Source organism: Anastrepha obliqua, chromosome 4 (assembly GCF_027943255.1).
Source record: "Anastrepha obliqua isolate idAnaObli1 chromosome 4, idAnaObli1_1.0, whole genome shotgun sequence".
NCBI lineage: Eukaryota > Metazoa > Arthropoda > Insecta > Diptera > Tephritidae > Anastrepha > Anastrepha obliqua.
In genome coordinates this window covers 22,330,697-22,349,157 of record NC_072895.1, presented here as the reverse complement: position 1 = coordinate 22,349,157, position 18,461 = coordinate 22,330,697, and the positions used below count along the sequence as shown (strand labels likewise).

The following is an 18,461-nucleotide window of genomic DNA, read 5'->3' as shown; positions in this document are numbered from 1 at the left end:
CAAAGAAGGCCAAACTATCCTCTCAAAGGAGACCAAACTATCCTCTCAAAGTAGAGCAAATTATCCTCTCAAAGGAGACCAAACTATCCTCTCAAAGGAGAACAAACTATCCTCTCAAAGTAGAGCAAACTATCCTCTCAAAGGAGAGCAAATTATCCTCTCAAAGGAGACTAAAAAACTATTCTATCAAAGGATTGCTTTTCTGCTCGATTGCTCCCATCACCTGATTATACGTCATTCAATGGCTCATTTAAAGTTATTGCATTTTTCGATTTTATCGATATATTCGACTTCTATAAACTCGTGCGTAGTTTAGCCGAGCAGTTCTTACAATCGAAGGTTTGCAACGGTCACCTATAAATTCCAAAGATACAGATTCGCTTCATCTTGTTTGTTTTTACTAACAGAATTTTTCTACATTAGTGTTTCTTTTAGTTTTTATTATTTTGATTTTACAAATTTTACTTACTCTTACTTTTTATATTTATTATCTTTCTTTTAAACATAGGCTTTGCAGTTGAACATATTGCAGCACAGCAAAGCCGCCACAAACGCATTTATTGCTACTCTTTTCAACAAGAAAAAAGCGTTTTTGCTAATATTATGTAATTTTTTTTACATTTTATTTCTAATATATTTGTTTTTTTTTTCTTAGTTTGTTTGTTTCTGAATAATGCTTTGCTACATTTTTGTTGGTTCGATTTCTGCGTGCTAATTATCTTATTATCCTCATTATAAAGTTATTTTATTAACGCATGGAGGTTGTTTTGAGAATGCAGCTCATATAAAGATATTCGCATAGTAATAACATTTTGATGATGAGAGCAGAAAACAACGATTTATTAAAACTCAGTTCGAAGTATAAAATACTGATGTGCGGACTGTAAAATTTTGCAAACAAAATGAAATTAATTCATTACGGTTTTTCATTTCGCAGTTAAATTAGTTTTTATGAAACTCTTCGAAATTTTTTTTTTTTTACCATTTTTTAATACCGCAAAAAATGTTGTCCGTAGATAAAAAATTTTAGAACCAAAAAGGAATGCATTATTCACATGAAAGCTGCATTAAAAAGTGCGTATCAAAAAAATATCCACCAAAACTTAGGAACAAATTAGTTTAGAATTAATTTTTATTGAAAGAAATATTCGACAATGTCAAAAAAAAACTGCATAATGAAACTAAAATATACGAAAGGTTATCTCTAATCTTTAAAAGGGTTTTCATAGCAAATGATTTATATAAAATATTTCAATCTAAACAACTTTTTTTCAGCCAATGCAATTTTCCCATATTTGAAGTCTTTCTGTGAATCAAAGTCGATTTTTCATTTATTTAATCTCATTTGTTTGATTTGGGTTCAGAACAAAAACAAGGTCCAAGAAATTTTAATTTCAATTTCAATTATTTTTAAGCGTTTTAGCTTTTTTGAGTCCCTGATGTCGTCTGTGCCTCTAGCGAAATTCGTTTTCAACAACATATTTAAAATTTGCAAAAAAAAATTAGCAAATTATCTTAAATTAAATAAGGTAAAAATTTGTTTACTTCTGTTTCGGTTTCAGTTTCATAAATAAAATTATCGTATGCGGAAATGAATTGCACAGTTAGAAAAAGATTAAATGATATATAAAATTCTATATAGAATAGTTCTTTTTAATCGTCTTGCATGTATTTCGCTGTATTGCTACACTGCGGTTGTTGTTACTCTGTTATTGTTACTGTTGTTCTAGTATTTGTTTTTTGTTTTTTTTTTTTGTTTTTTGTTTTGCTTTGTTGGTGATGCTGTGACTACTCTGGCTGTCGCGCTACCAATATTCTCCAAAATGTGTGCATCATTTTCTAATTTACGCCTCCTTCATAATATTTTATATGTATCATTATAAATTATTATTAATATTTGTTTGTTTAATAAATATGCAATCCAATTCTAACCACTCTCAATAATAGCGCGCATGCGCCAATGCCAACACCACCACACGACGCCGCTTGCCGCGCCCGCGCCAACGACAATTCCAAAGTGCGCGTTCACGTTGTCGTCGCCGCCGCGCACGCAACAGCCAACGTCACTTGCGCTGAAACATGCGACGCAGCGTATTGCGCCAGCATAGCGTTTGTCCGGCCGTCGACGACGCAGCCGCCGTAGATGATGGCGTCACTGCGCCACCCGACACCGAACGCGTCGTACGCTTTTGCGACAGCAACGGCAACGGTAGCGAAGTGGTTTTTGTTGCCGCCAATGGTTTACGCACTGATGTACACTGCACTCCATCCAATTCCGCCAACGCCGCTGCCACCACTATGCTACTGCTGCCAATGGTGTTGGTTGCGGTCGTAGTGGGTAATGCGTATGAGGGCGACGGCGACGAAGATAGAGACAGTGACATCAGTGTGGATGTTGTCGTCAATTGCAAGGGCAGCGGCGACGGCAACGGTGATAGCAACGGCAATGACGTCTCTGGTGGTGTTATAATTGGTGCTGGCGCAAACGCGCAACAGCAAATCATTGTATTTTATCTCAGCCACGGATGCTTCAGGCAATCAGCAGCCGTTGCACGCTTCGCCCGATCGAACTCCAACATTGGTACGAGAAAATCGGCGAACGCTTCCGCATCGTCGCGCGGCCATTCGTACTTTTCAGACAGCACATCGACTAAACCCCACGGCTTCAATCCGGTGATGTTGCGTAGTTCTCCTTTGCGATTGAACGCTTGCGATGCGTACGCGCCGCGTAGAATTATGCTATGCGGTATCGGTCCTAAGAGTTCGATAATATGTGCAATGTGATCCTCGTCACGTGAATAGTTCTCGCCCGAATGCGGTTCGAATAGATAATCGCCGGTGGCCAGCTCAAAAGCCATGCATGCAGTACTCCAAATATCCGCTGATGTATCGTAGCCAGCGCCGAGTATCACCTCCAGCGAACGATATTGACGCGTTTGTATGTCCTCGGTGAAGTGTTTGTCCACCCAACAAGCATTGCCGAGATCGGCGATTTTCACATCGAATTTGCACGGTTCCAAGGCGGGATCTTTACGAGGTGTTGGCTTTACGGCCGGTGGCGAAGCTAATGAAGTTGCGTATATTGTCGGTTCCGATTTGGTTTGTTGTGGTGTTGCTGTTGTAACAGTACAATTAACAACTTTCTCATTGTTATTGGCGTTTTGTTTTGCATTTGTTGTGGTGCTCGTATTCGACGTGTTTGAGTTGTTGTTATTCTTAATATTGTTATTTTGCGTTTTGCTTGCCTTTGTTTCGGAAGTCTTTGTCATTGATACTTTCTTGTTTGCTGATTGTCCTTTGAGAGTGGGTGAAGAACTGCCCGAATCGTTCAATTCGTCTTTGATGGTGTGGCTGTCGCTACTGGATGTAGATTTATTATCATTTTGTTGGTGCTGCTTTTCTTTCTCCTTTTGGTTTTGTTGCTGTTGTGCCGAGTTTTCTGCAAATATATAAATTCATTAATAAAATAAACACAATAAACTATTGCTGCTTTGCTTACTCTTATTTTTCTTCTTCTTCTTCTTTTTATCCCCACCAACATTGTTTGTAATAACTTGTTCCACTGCATCTTTGCCGGCCTTCTGTTTCTGTTGCTTTCGGGGCGAATTCGTGTTCGAGCTGTAGCTGGTGCGCTCCTGCAACTGCTCCTCTTCATCGTCATCATCGTCGGCATCAGCATCGGCTGCATGCTCCTCAGCTATAATATCCTGTTCGGCATCAGCATCTTCATCATCGCCATCATCAACGTCTTCCTGCCCATCTTCCGGATCTGTTGTCTCGCCATTCACCATTTTACCGCCCTTCAAACGCACTCGCTGCTCGGCGCGTCCATCGCCAATGCCATCGTTGGACAATTCTGTGCCGTCGGTCCCTTCAGCTGGCGCTTCACCACCTTGCCCACCACTACTCTGTTCCAAATAATCCCATTGTTTCTTGAACAACTCCAAACGTTTCTTTGCTTTCTTTTTTAGCTTTTTCTTTTTGTTTTTACTCATTTTACCGGTAATTTGCGGCTCGCGATATTCTTTGGGAGCACGGCTCACAAACGACGGAAACATTTTAGAATTCATCACATACAGCTCAGTAGCTTCGTTCGCTAGCGAACGCACATATTGTTCATCGACACAAAGTAGCACATTTTCCGGCTTGATGTCGGTATGTATGATCCTGCAGCAAGTGTGTAAGTAGTCCAAGCCCTCTAGCACCTGGCGCGTAATCGATTTTACATTCTCAATGGGTATGCCGCGATAATTGGACTTGCGTATTAGTTTCAGCAGGTTGTCGCCCAGCACCTCGAACACCATGCAAATGTGTGTTCCATTTACCCCAGTGATTCTGAAGTCGTCCAGTAGTTGCACTGTTTTCTGGCGACGCGGATTACTTGGGTCGGAATCACGCACCGATTTGAGTATCTTAATTTCGTCTTTAGCCGTCTCGGCGAAGTGATGAGCGGATTTTACGATCTTTATGGCCACGTAACGCTTCTCCTGCAGATCCCAGCACAGCCAAACGGTGGAGAAGTGACCCCAACCCAATTTGCGTACAACGTGGTAACGTCCTGCAAAAAGAAAGTATTGCAATTATTCAGAAACATAATTTAGAAAATAAGAATTTGGAAATTATGTTTGGGCCACTTATTGCCTAGGAAGACGGAGGATAGAGGGACGCTTTGGAATAATTTTAATATTTACACCTACGAAAGATTCCCCTCTCGAAAGAAAGAAAAATCAATGTTATGACAAAGCAGTATACACTTGGAGAAAGTTCAAGAAGGGGATTCCCGATGAATGCTATTTATGGACTATCTATAAAAAAGGGAGGGTTCCAGTGGTCGTCGTGTTAAGTCCGGATTTCGTCAGCAAGATTGAAATGGACCATAGGAAGAGCATAGTAGTTCCACTGCGTAGATGTTGAAGGGAGGAAATCAGGTGACAATAGCAGAATTTTTAGCAGGTCTGAAGCTTTATCCACGGCGTGTCACTGGTTCCTCCGTGAGAAGATGCCTTAAATGTCGCCACGTTTCTTTGTCTTTACCCCAGTTGCTACCAGTTTCCTTGTACTTTACTAGCAAATTATCGAAGGTAACGCCAGTTACTTGAAGTTATTGACTGTCGGTATTTGTTTGTTATCGACTTTGACTTTCAGTTGCGTTTTGACCTACCAGGTGGTAAATAGGGCCGTGGATGTAGTAGGGGAAATTTGGAGGTTCCTTCCATTGCACGTAGGAAAGGAGACCACCCTGCGGCACTTATTGGTATATCCTCCTCAGTTTAGAGCTTTGATCTCGAAATGCTGCTGACGACGGTCGACCACAGAGGCAATTTGCGGACCATCTCTTCAGTCGCGGCGAAAGAGTGGATTGTTCGATGTCAACTAGTAAAGTGGAATGGCTAACTGGAGAACCTTGGATAGATCCATCGCTACCAGGACTACTTTCTCGCAGGGGCGATTTTGGATAGCCCCCAGTTTATCCACGAGCTTATGGCGTTAAGTGCTGTGGAGCAGGTACAAAAATAATAAATCTAAAGTTAATTAAGCGCTTAATGAGAACAGAAGGGAGGTTTGCACTTCGATCTAAAGGTCGTCCAAGCCCAATTCTCTCCGTATACCTACAACAGGTTAGGTTAGATTAGGTTAGCCAACTTGCTTGTCTAAAACAAGACACTCGGTGGCCCTTAAGCCCACTGTGATATTTGCATTTGATATCCTTCCCCTAACTAAGTTGTTTAAACCACTTAGATTATTTTAAGAAGGCAACTAGTCCCCCCACTGAAACATTTTGCAAGGCCTTCAAAGAAATAATCGCCAAGATATTTGGCACGGCTTCTTAGAAATGCAGGACATTCACAGAGGAGGTGTTGTACCTACTGAATATCTTCTTCATCTCCACAGCTCCTGCAGTAGTCATTGTGAGGTACACCCATTCTACTGGCTAGGGCGCCAATGGTGTGTTGGCCCGTTATAACACCTGTGAGGACGCTGATAGTTAATCTGTTGAATCCAAGCAGACGTCGTTTTGTGCTTTTAAGATTCAGTGTTGGTCAGAGCGCTTTGGAGACCCTGCAGGTAGTAGTCAGAGACCAACTTCCATTGGCCTCCGTGATTACGCTCAAGTCAATCGCAGTGTACAGTTGTTGGTGTTGTTGTTGTTGCTGTAGCAACATAAACATTCCACATATGTACATACATGGAATGCTGCTAGCGTGACAGTCCTTAGCCGAATATAAATTTAGAGGAATACTTATGCCCTCTACGACTCGCTGAAGATCAAGCTCAGAGCCTTTCCTTGCACACTCATCCGCTCTTTCATTTTCCCTCCACTCCAGAGTGGGCGAGAACCTAACAGAAAGTCGTGTAGTGTTAAGGCAATTGGCCAGCCGTTTCGAAACTATGCTGCGCCTGTCTAGTCGCCTGGAACTAGTGACACGCAGTGGATAAAGTTCCAGACTTGCCGAAACACTGCTATTTGGACAGCGACGGGTTGCCTCCTGTTGTCCCCTCTTCAACACCTTCACAACGAGACACAGATGCTCCCTGTAATGGAGCACAATAAACTGCTCAGCAAGCAGTTCCTGTTAGAGTTCTACCGCAGGTTTCACCCCTGCAGACACCTGCTTGAGCCAGAGCCGCCTCCCAGGCATGTCAGGAGGCCCTCTCAAAGTACGCCGACAAGATCCAGGACAAAACTAACAGAAATTTACTGGACCAGACAGTGTTTAGACAGACATTAAACGTCATTCATCGGGAGACCGTCACCACCTTCCTAAACTTCCGACCACCGTATGTCGTAATCAGAGTCCAACTACCACCTACAGCCGATGAAGAGCTCCAGCTTCCCCGTGAGACCGGCGTAACACTGGCAAAATTACGATCTGGATATTGTAGCAGGTTGACCTCCTACTTATCCAGAATTGACCCTGACATACCAAACATACATACGTCCTGCATGTGAAGGCACCCCGCACGACACTATCCACCCCTCATCTAACACCCCTCTCCCTCTGAACCCAAGTTGTCGAAACAGAATGACTTCTGATAACTCTCGAACTCTTGATAACCAAGAAAAACTTGAAATAATTATTAAAATTTTGTCTTGTTATCATTATGTGAATTCGCAAATATTTTTTTTTTTTTTGTTTTTAATAACAGAGCATTTGGGGTAACTTCGCCTTCTTTTGGTATGCACTTATGTCACGACGCTTTTTAATTATTTTAGCTATGGTCACTTTATTAAAGTGGACGTCTCTTTTTGCGTTCGTGCTCTTATTTCCCATAAAATTGGCGTGTCACTCGTATAACTTTCGTGCATTTGCAATGAGTTTTTAAAAAGGAATGAAAATTAAATTTCAAACTATTTTTCGGTGAGGTCACCACCACACATTGAGAAAACGACCGACCCCAAGCTTAGTAGAGCAAATCGAAAACGTAGTGAGAAAAAAAATTACGTACAAAAACTATTCAAAACTTTCGGATGCACGCACCTAATAAATAGACGAGATCATAAAAACCAACGCAGTCCGGCAGTAAATTCATTCCGTTGCACGGGCTTTTTGTTACACACAATTCCAGGCAGTCAGTCACCAATACCACAAATAAAACCTTGCTACATTTCGATTCTAGTTTGGATTACTCGTCTACTTTTCACGCTATTTAACATCTACTCGTATTATTGCACTTTCCAACAATTTTTTTTGTTTGTTTGTTTGTTTTTTTTTTTTTTAGTTTATTTACACCCAACACAATCGGCGTTTTACACACTATACGCGGGTATGTATGTGTGTAGCCCAACAGACATTGAATTATTGCGACAATAATGTTGATTTAGACTTGCACATTTCAATGCCACTTGCGGACTAAAGCACAATGGACGCTTTGCAGTGCAGTGCAGCCCACCCGCAGTCAAGGCAAAGACGGCCGGCATTCAAGTGCGATGTATTCTTTCGAGCAACCGCAACGGTGTTTTTGTTAACCTACCACCGACCACCGACCATTGTGACTACTCTGGACACAACATCCAATAAACTGCGCACTCTTCTTCTGAACAGTAACTGTTCTACTAAATTTAATTAACTTGACAAATGGCGAATTCCACCGCAATCGCAGGAAATCGGGCAGGGGTTTTAATGGCAGCTAACTTAGCTGATGGCGTACGAAAGAAGTGACTGCGATCAAAATTTAATAACTTCTGTGAAATTTCTTAGCGATTTGCATTTAAAATGCTATTTTTAGATACATTTTGACCCAACAAAAAAGTTTGCTTTGCGTTTTAAATAAATAATTGTAGAAATCGATTGCTTAATGTAAGCTGGTGTATGCATATACATACATACATATGGACAGGCACAAGAGTTTTGTATAGGTGACTGGTAGTTCTACCAAACAAATAGGACTTTTTAGAAACAGTTATTTCCAGGGCGGTAAAATATTAGCAGTGGGTTTCATCATGATCGTACGTTCTGGATACTGTAGCAGGTTGAACTCCTACATATTCAGAATCGACCCTGACATACTCAACATATGTCCGACATGTGAAGACACCCCGCACGAAACTAACCACCTTTTCACGTGCCCCTCAAAACCCACTCATCTAACACCCCTCTCCCTCTGGACCCAACCTGTAGAAACAACAAGTTTAATGGGTCTACCGTTAGATAAGTAAGACGAAGACGACTGGTGATTTACACTACAATGGCAGGGCAAATTTACTGCTACAATAACAACAACATCATCGTCGTGGCAATTACAGCTCAGGCTGAGCCAGTGCTGCCTTCACAATTGCGCTCCATACGACTCGATTTATTAAGTCGCTTCTCTTAACATTTATAAGGCATATATTTGCGTCAGCATCGTCTGTCCATCTTCTTGGCGGTCTTCCACGCTTTTTACTGCCCATAATAAGAGAGTTGAAGATATTTTCCATATCGTAATTCTGCTATCGTCCATCCATCTCATCCGCTGAGCTTTAGCGAAACGTGCAACGTTTTGACCTGAGATCAGCTGTTCGAACTCATCATTGTATGTAATTCCATAAGATCCCTTAACTTCCCTTACTAGTCCAAATATCCTTCTTACGATTTTACGCTCAAAGCGGAGAAGGTAGTTCTTTATGTTAGATGTCAGTGCCCAGGCTTCGCACCCATATGTTTCTACTGGTCTTATTGACGTCCTGTAGATTTGCAGCTTACACAACCTTGATAGCAATTTATTTTTAAAGAGTTTCAGGTGAGCAAAATGACTTCTATTAGCACCTTGATTAGTGGGTTGTTGTTGTTGTAGCAGCAAAAAAATTCCCCATATGTACATTTGCGGGTAGAGCTGCTAGAGTGCAAGCCCTTAGCCGGATATATAGTAAATCTGGGTCGTTCTGGTAAAGTAGAACCGACTGGCGGGGGGTCTGCAGCGCTGCTAAGGTTTACTCCCAGGTATTTAAAGCCCTCCACATTCTGAAAAATATATGGGCCAGTGGGGTCATTGCATCCAAATGGCCAAAATGATTGAATCGCCATAGAAACCACCCCAGCAGGCACTTGCTGAAGGTTGAGCTACCTCCCAACCGCGTCAGAAAGCATCCCCATCAACTGACCATAATGAGATCTCGCTTGCCGAATGCCGGTGGTGGAGTCTAACCAGCTTCAGTATCCTCACGAGACCCGCGTTATCCTGGCAGATTAGACTCGAATAGCGAATTAATTCAAAGTTTTGTTTTAGTCTAAGTCAGCAATATCTTAATTGATGAACTAGGCTTACGATGACTATTGCTGATCTAGCTGCAAATTTGATGACTTCCAGTCGTCTTCGTCTAACTTATTTAACCCAGAAAACGTGCAGTTTCAACAGGTTGAGTCCAGAGGAAGAGAGGTGTTAGGCGAATAGGTTTGATAGGGCATGTGAATAGGTAGTTGGTGTTATTGTTGTTGCATCATAAACATTCCCCATACATGTACGGGGAATGCTGCTGGAGTAACAATCCTTAGCCGGATATAAATCCGGGTCGTTCTGATAACGTATAACGGACTGTCGTGGGAACATCCCATAAATTCTTGGGTGTTGCTGCTGAAGTGAGTTTTGGGTGGAATAAATAGCTCCGAGTCGTTCCCGTTACATAGAACCGACTGTCGGAGAAACAGAAAATCAAATCCTCGACCAAACCGACAGTCGGTTCTACAGAACGACCCGGACTTATTATATATCTGGCGAAGAACTGAAACTCCAGCAGCACTCCCCGTACGTGTATGAGGAATGTTTTTGCTGCTATAACAACAACAACCATTTCTGTACTTGATTCGTCTTGATTTTTGGTCCTTGGCTGTCGACATGAATTTCCTTCTGATAAAAATACTCAGATGCCTGCATACACAACAACCTTTAAGAACTGGAAATTCGTTGAACTATACATTTCATAAGAGATACCCTGTTCTTCTTATTATTATTATTATGAGCGGATTTAGCACTGCAGCCGGTATATTGTGCCAGTATGATCTTCTTTGTCTTTCTTCTACTTCCTGAATAAGAGAGAAGTTACACTTTCGTCGGCCACAAATTGGCTCTGGGCCTATATGTGGGAAGGCCGCCCCTTTCCTGACTAATTTATGGGCCATTTCGTTTCCACTAATTCTTTTAAGTCCTCGAACCCATATGATTATGGCCTAAGATATTTAGCTTATCAAGATATTCCAACACCAATTTTGAGCTAACTTGGTAAATCTTGCTGGTTTTTGTTGGTGGTACATGCACGCACGCCTCCTGTTATTCATGCACAGGCAAATCCTTGTAAGGCTGGTTATCAATTTCTCCTACAATCGATTTACTCTTCATTAATACTTGAATGGCCTGCCGACATTGTTGTTGATGAAATAAAAAAAAAAACAATTTTTTTTGGGCAAATTCTAAAGGTAAGCCGAGAAATACTTAAACGTATACAAAAATACGTGTATGGACATGAATTATTAAGATTACAATTACAGGTAATTGTTTGAAATGTATTCACATGCAGCCTTGCCGCCATCCTCGCCGCAATATTTGACAGGTGGTTATGGCAATTTGCGAATGTGAAGTGGCACACGCACCACTAACAAGTGCATAATTGCATACATGCACGTATGTATGTGGTATGTGTATACGTAAAGTACACATACATATATGAATCATTTTTTTTTTACGAATACTACCTATACTACTACATCTAGTGCCTAGTAACTCGATCAAGGAAGACAACAAAAATAAAAGAAAAAAAATTAAAAAAAAAATAAAAATTAAAAAAAAAATAAAAATAAAAATAAAAATAAAAAAAGTTAAAAAAAAAGTTAAAAAAAAAATAAATAAAAATAAAAAAATTTAAATAAAAAAAAATTAGAAAAAAAAAAATAAATAAATAAATAAAAATAAAAAAAAAAATAAAAGTTAAAAAAATAAAAATAAAAAAAAGTCAATTGCTCCCTGCGTTTTCACTTCAAAGTTGGCTAGTTCTTTGCAGAGACTCGTTAGTGGCCAGTAAATACAGGAAAAACGAAAGATATATCAGTGCTTTTCACGTGCGCACAAATTCCAAACAGAAACACACACAGCATATTCTATATAAAGGACCTTTCCAAATTGACGCCTAGATGTCAGTAGTGAATAATTCCTAGACGGTACCTTTTTCTATGTCATCCTTGACATTTCTCAAGTAGACTGATGTATAATTTTACACGATGGAACAACTGAAAACTTATTATGAATGGTCGATCTTTAAAAATTTATCTGAACAGCGTTCAACATCGATATCCCGACGATCTCAACAATTAGGTATTCATGGATCAAGTGTTTTACGGATTTTAACTATATGCGGAAGGCGAATTTTAACTTTGGCAGATTTGCTCATGGCGGGCATTTAAATGATACCATTTTTCACATATAATTGTCAAGAGCTGTATTTTGAATAAAAAAAATAGTGAAACTTGAAAGAATCTAAGATTTTGCATGCTTTATTTTAAAACAACACCAAGACGCGTCTTTTGAAAGACCCCTTATTTTAGATTTTTGTGACTTCTTTATTTCAAAAACTTTATTAAACAACTCGCACTTGTTACGTTAAAGCGTAACAACTCAAAATCTGAACATTTTCAGTAGAGACGAAAAACTGTTTTCGTAAATATTAATAATATATTACAAGGAAAAAATATGTATTTGCACGAAAATATCATTAAAAACAATATATTGGTTGTTTCATTCTTATTTTCTTAGTAGTTGCGCTAAAATAACAAATTTTTGAGTTGTTGCTCTTTTCCGGAAATTTTTTTTATACACTTAGTGGTATATTTTAAACAAACTGTTTGGTTGTAAACAGGCACAATTCAAAATGTTACACTTTATGTGACACAAATTTGTTCAAACACTTGGAGACAACTAAAAATGTAACTCTTTAGTTGAGACAAAAGAAGTTATTCTGAAAACAAAGAGAGAGTCATAACTGTTTTTTTAATGAAAGACTAGACAAACCACTGAACGATTTTTACAGTGGGTAGAGATGACCACTGTACATTGTTTTCTTGCAAAAAACTAAAACTTGGAAATTTTGAGTTGTTACGCTTTAACGTAACAAGTGCGAACTGTTGATAAGCATCAATATTTCTTAAATTCATTAAATTCTTTGCGGTCAATTGTGCACAAAATATAAGAATTTTTATTTACCAGGCCAGAAATCACCCAGATTTTTATACGGCTTACTACTGTGGCTCCAACAACTTTCCTAAGTTTTTTATGATGGGCATGAAAGACCAAATCCTGAAAGCGTTTCGCCCCTCGACATGCAATGGCAAACCTCCGAAGGCATTTCTGCTCCTCATAAAAAAACCATTTGCCGTTCGGGGTGGGCTTAAAACTGCAGGTCACTCCATTTGTGGAGCCACATCAAGACGGGCGCCACAAATAGAAGGAGCTAAAATAACTGTACGTGCCAATTATTTATTTATTTGTTTTGTATTCAATCACGATGTCGCATTGGACGCGTGAACCACCAACCCAATGATTGTGTGTGTGTGCAACTGCTCATCGTAGATTTTATTCACCTTACAATATTCAACGTGTACGTGATGCTTCATGGAAGCAAAGGTTCCGGGCAACAAGTGCGGTGACAAACAGCCCACGGCCGGGGTTCAGTCATACATTAAAACAGAAATGTTTGCCCGATAACCCACGGCAGTCCGTACGCAAGAGTATGGCAGCTCTGACACTTTCAAAAACTATTGTGCATGAAATATTGAAGAAGGGGCTTAAACAAAATTTAAATCGTGGAAGCGCTTAAGACTTACGATAGCAAATTGCGTAAAAATTTCAGTGGTGATACCTCAAAAGTAAAGTATATGAAACAAGGCCAGCGATCATCTGAGCATTAAAAGAAAATATCGGTCGCGTAATTAATGGCATCCCGACATCACTCCTTTAGTGAGTGGCACGGAATACTGAGGTCAGATTCTAAGAGTGGACGAGTACGCCACTAAATTCTAAGAAGAGTAAGTTCTGGATACTGTAGCAGGTTAAACTCCTACCTATCCAGAATCGACCCCGACATACTAAACATAGGTCCGGCAGGTGAAGGCACCCCGCATGACACTAACCACCTTTTCACATGCCCCATCAAACCCACTCATCTAACGCCCCTCTCCCTCTGGAGCCACCTGTCGAAACAGCAAGTTTCCAGGACCTTCCGCTAGATGAGCTAGACGAAGACGACCGGTGATTACACTACACTGACAGGGCAAAGTTACTGCTACAACAACAGTGTATCCGTCGTAACTGTCGACATTTCATTCATTCATTCAACGGGCAAAATTCAGAAGAAATAATTTAAAAAAAAATTCAATCCCCCCTATTTTTCGTTGTAAGAGTTATTGAAATAAACTTTTACCATTAGTAACTTTTTTTTTAAATTCAGCTAAATTCCTAATTCTTCCACGGGACAGCCTAAATATATGCATATGGATTCTTTATTGGTTTGTTCATTATTCAATTAGTTAAATATTTTTAAAGAATATGGCTTATTTCAAATCATTACCCAAAACATAACCGCGAGATATCAACTTGCATTCCCAGTTATTGCGAGAACAGACTATTGGTCATGAATGTCTGCTTTTCGCAGCGTGAAAACAATTTTACAAGACCACTTAAATCAATTTGCCAACGCCTTTTATGTGTCTATTACTAAGCCAACAAATTAAATCAGAGTAAACACAATGGAAGCGATTTAAATGATGCAACTCGTTGCAAGCAACACTGAGCTCATAAATTCTTTTGGTTTACATAGAAAAAACAGCGTAGTTACGATAGTACGAAAGTGAAAATAATAAAATAAATTACAAATACAAATGTACCTACATAAAAATACATAAAAAGTGAAATACTATGAAAATAAAAGTGTGCGGGAGCGACATCACCACACAAGTGGAGTTTTCACTTATCAGAGTAGGGTATGCCGCAGGAAGGGCAGTAAGGAGAACCATACGCATTATTGATTGGCTTTGCAATTGTCTGGTTGCCATCGCTTTGCACAAAAACAGTGATAACGGCGATGTAGTCGGTGACAACAACCGCGAACACTAAATGTTTAACATAACATAACAGCTAACGCAAGTTTTACTATCCGACACATTGTTTGGTTGAACGCTTGACAACTTAGCGCAGTGCCAGTATCAGACTAGTACCAAAGTAGGGAATATGAAAACACAAAAGTATGATATATAAAGGAATGTTCCGTTTTCAAAAAGCAAAACGCTTTTAATGAAAACTTTACTAATATTCGCAGGTTCTCCATACGAATTATACGAATTTGCTTTAATGTCCTTACAAATAAATACCATGCGAATCGTTAATTCTTAAGAAACACTTACCTTGAAAAAGATCACCAATATTTACAGGGTGATAGCCACCTTTACAGTAGTCTTCCTTGAGCTCCTGCTCCTCATTTTCACTGTTCAATTCCGAGTCTTCCGAATCATTCGATGAACTGCGTGGCGGGTATTGATATTGTTGGTGCAGCTGATGCTGGGTATCATCATATTGATGTTGTTGTAAATTTTGAAATTGTTGCTGCTGCAAATGCATATTATTCATACACTTTTGCTGTTGCTGGTTTTGTTGCTGCTGCGACAGCTGCTGTTGATAGTTAGCAGAGTACTTTTTGCCCCCGCCGATGATGCCAACACCAATACTACCGGCATTATTCGCCGCACCCTTCATGTATGCAATATCGTCCAAATTATTGGCAGAGCCTGTAGCGGGCGTATTGGCAGTCAATGAACCTGTGCCACTAGTCGACGGAGCGCCACTAAATGATTTGGACATTTTCGGATTAACTTCACATTCCGGCGAAATAGGAGATGTCGGTGGAGCACCACCTTGATTGCTATTATTAGAATTTCCCGGTGTCTGACCGCCACCACCACCACCGCCGCCAGTACCGGCAGCAACACCATTCGGTTTACCACGCTTCTTATTAGGCTTATGCCTCTTTTTCTTGGCTTGAATGGCCAAAACTCGCCTGTTGACGTCAGCTTTTGTGTTCATTTAGATGCTATTTGCTGTCGCCCTTGCTACTTCTGCGATTGAGACAGCTGTTGTTTTTATTGCCCTTGTTTTAGTTTCTGACGCTGAAATTGCAAATGACCAATGCCGTCCCAGCTGTTACATCCGCAACGAATGGGTCCGAGTTGTGATACTTGGATAGCTCGTCTCCGAAATAAAAACGCTTTCTTCAGTCGAAATTTTTAATTTTCGCCTATGGGTTACTACTAATACTTTCTTAATTACGACTACACCACCTCCTAGGTCGCACTGTAGAAATTGTTGAAAGAGAAAAATTGATAAGATTTCTGTTCGTTATAATTTTGCTAGGTTGCGCCGCGTTTCTTGGAAATACGTCAAACGCCTACTCGAAAATTCATTCAAAAATTTTCACTGTGACAATTTTTTCACAAATTTCTTAGCTTGAAAATAAAACTTTCAAAACTTTTACTACATATATTCGAAAAGATTTTCTCCGCTCAAGTTTGTTCGTGGTAGAAAAAGAAATTAAACAAAAACGCAGCCGAACTAAATTTTATATAGAACTCCAATTGGAATGTATATACTTTCTCATTCTATCACTAGTGAAAACCCGAGAACTTTTAAACTGCAGTCTAATAGTCTATTTCATTGTCAGATTCGTTAGCCAGCCGTTTGCGAATGTCGTCAAAGTAACAAAAGTGTGTAAAACCCGCATTGCCAACTATATTTACACATTTTTTGCAATGTTTTGTATATTGGCTTTTCCAATTGTTATAGCAAAGATTACAACGGCAGAAACGCAATTATTTTGGTAACACCACGTACTTCAATGTTTTAAGAACAAAATGCACTTACATTCCTTAAAAAATGCGGTGAAGGAAGGTGTATTAAGAATTTTCTTCCATCTAAGATTTTTTCATTTCTGACAAGAGAACGTTCTCTGTTCTTCGCACAAGTTCAATAAAACATGTGGTTGGAATCGCTAAACCGCAGAGTTGCAATCTTCACTGTGTTGCTAAAGCATATTTTAAGTACGGAATGGTAAAAAATGTATTAAAGTATTTTGGCTCAATTTAACAAAAAAGCTTAACTGCGCTAAACTGGCAATGTGCTGCATTAAAAATATTTCAATCTAAAACAGATGCATTAGTCAGCAGCAACAAAAATTTGGTACGGCAAAATAACAGTACTGCCAATTTTTAGCATTTAAAATTCAGCGCCCAATTTGTACTGGGATATTAGGTGCCTCCATGTAAGATCGTAAAACTGGCAAAACAGAATAATTTAATATTTGGTACATCCTCAAATATACATACGTATATCAGAATTTCGGTTCGAATTAGTTATTAAAGTAACATTTTCACCACACTCTATGGTGTATTTTACGCTGCTCATAGCGTTATGCAAGGTATACACGCCCCAACCGTTGTATAAACATGGGCATGTTGAATAAACAATTGTATGATGTTTGGTATGTTTTGCACAATCGATTTCAATATCAAACGGATGCATGAAAATTGAAGTATTTTAATTTTTGGTGGGCGCAATTAGCGGTTGTACAATGAGTTGGAACATGTGTACGCAGATTGTGCAACCAACTTTGTATATATATTTATTTTTGGTTATTTACATAGAAAATAAATATAACAATTTTTTAAATAAAGTAACAAATAATAAATAAAATAAAGCTTCATCAAATTTCACTTGATTCGTGCCTTTTTCAAAATGTTCAACATCATAAAAATGAGAGTAATAAAGTTGGTCAACGCGTTGCATACATGTTGGTACGTGTATACTGAACAGCCGTTCAACTCATTGTACAACTCGTTGATACAACAGTTGGAGCGTGTAGCCCAACAAGCTGTAGCCCTGAATGAACAATCGGCAATATCCGATTTGACGCCGAATACCTTCGTTAACTCTTTTTTTATACTATTTCCAATTCGATTGTATATTGACTTAATAACCTTAGCTAAAAATATGTAACATATACATTTATTTTAATTATGTGCTTTGAAAATAAATTCGCAAAAACATGCGATACAAGTTAAGTGACATTGGCATCATTCCGATATAATTATGCTGAGCTTGTCAAATTGATGAAAATATATTTTTTTTTATGTATCAATCAAGAGTATCTCAAAATCCGAAATGCTGAATTATTCTGGGGAGTACTATCTATGGGTATATCTACGTTGAAATACAATTTATGAAACTATCAACAAAGTTTACAATTTTATATTTAAGGCTTGGTATCGACGCTGTAAAAACCGATTGAGTGAAATACGTTTAACTTATCGTTTATTTTTAAAATATAAGCAAGCATGGTGGTTGTGACCTAATTATGTATACTTCGCATAACTTTTTACAACTTCACAAAACTCATTCTCGTGAGACTGCCATCCAAGGCGCATTCATTAAAGGTGGTGGCACTAGACCAACAATGTTTTGTACGTTTGATTGTTAGAGCAAGGTATTGGGAAACTAGAAAACAAATAATGAATTCACCTTCTCTCATTCTGAGCTGACAGCCACATGGACACGGCGAAAAACACAAATCAGCTGATTTACCAGCACCACCTTTTCTAGATTCGCCTTGCGGCTATTAGACTGCTAACCGGCTCTCAGCGAATTTGAAGGAATCAGTGGATCGGCTGATTATAATATACTATAAATAAATATTTCCTTAGAAATTATTTAAATGTTGAAGACAATGACGGCGAAAATGAAAATATTAGTTTTTTTGATTTGATTAGTTTAGCTTATGCACGAGTTTAAGATCATTGAACGAAAAAAATATATATATATTAGTATCAGAAACTACGAAATCCTTTCATTATCCTTTTTTCATTGCAATATCTCGGGAAATTGTTGATCATACTGATTTTCCTATTTCAAAAATATAATTGATCCACGGCAAATCTTTACAAGGTAATAATGGT

The 18,461-nt window shown here is 39.1% G+C and overlaps 1 protein-coding gene across 1 annotated transcript; it reads right to left on the bottom strand.

Moving 5' to 3' along the window:
• Positions 1-419: 419 nt before the first annotated feature.
• Positions 420-16,496, bottom strand: LOC129243639 (SRSF protein kinase 3). The gene is made up of 4 exons (XM_054880819.1): positions 16,375-16,496; positions 14,865-15,807; positions 3,500-4,558; positions 420-3,439 (listed from the first exon to the last, which is right to left on the bottom strand). Exons 2-4 carry the CDS (start codon positions 15,538-15,540, stop codon positions 2,511-2,513), a joined length of 2,664 nt encoding a protein of 887 aa, XP_054736794.1. The 5' UTR covers positions 15,541-15,807; positions 16,375-16,496; the 3' UTR covers positions 420-2,510.
• Between the last annotated feature and the right edge of the window lie 1,965 nt (positions 16,497-18,461).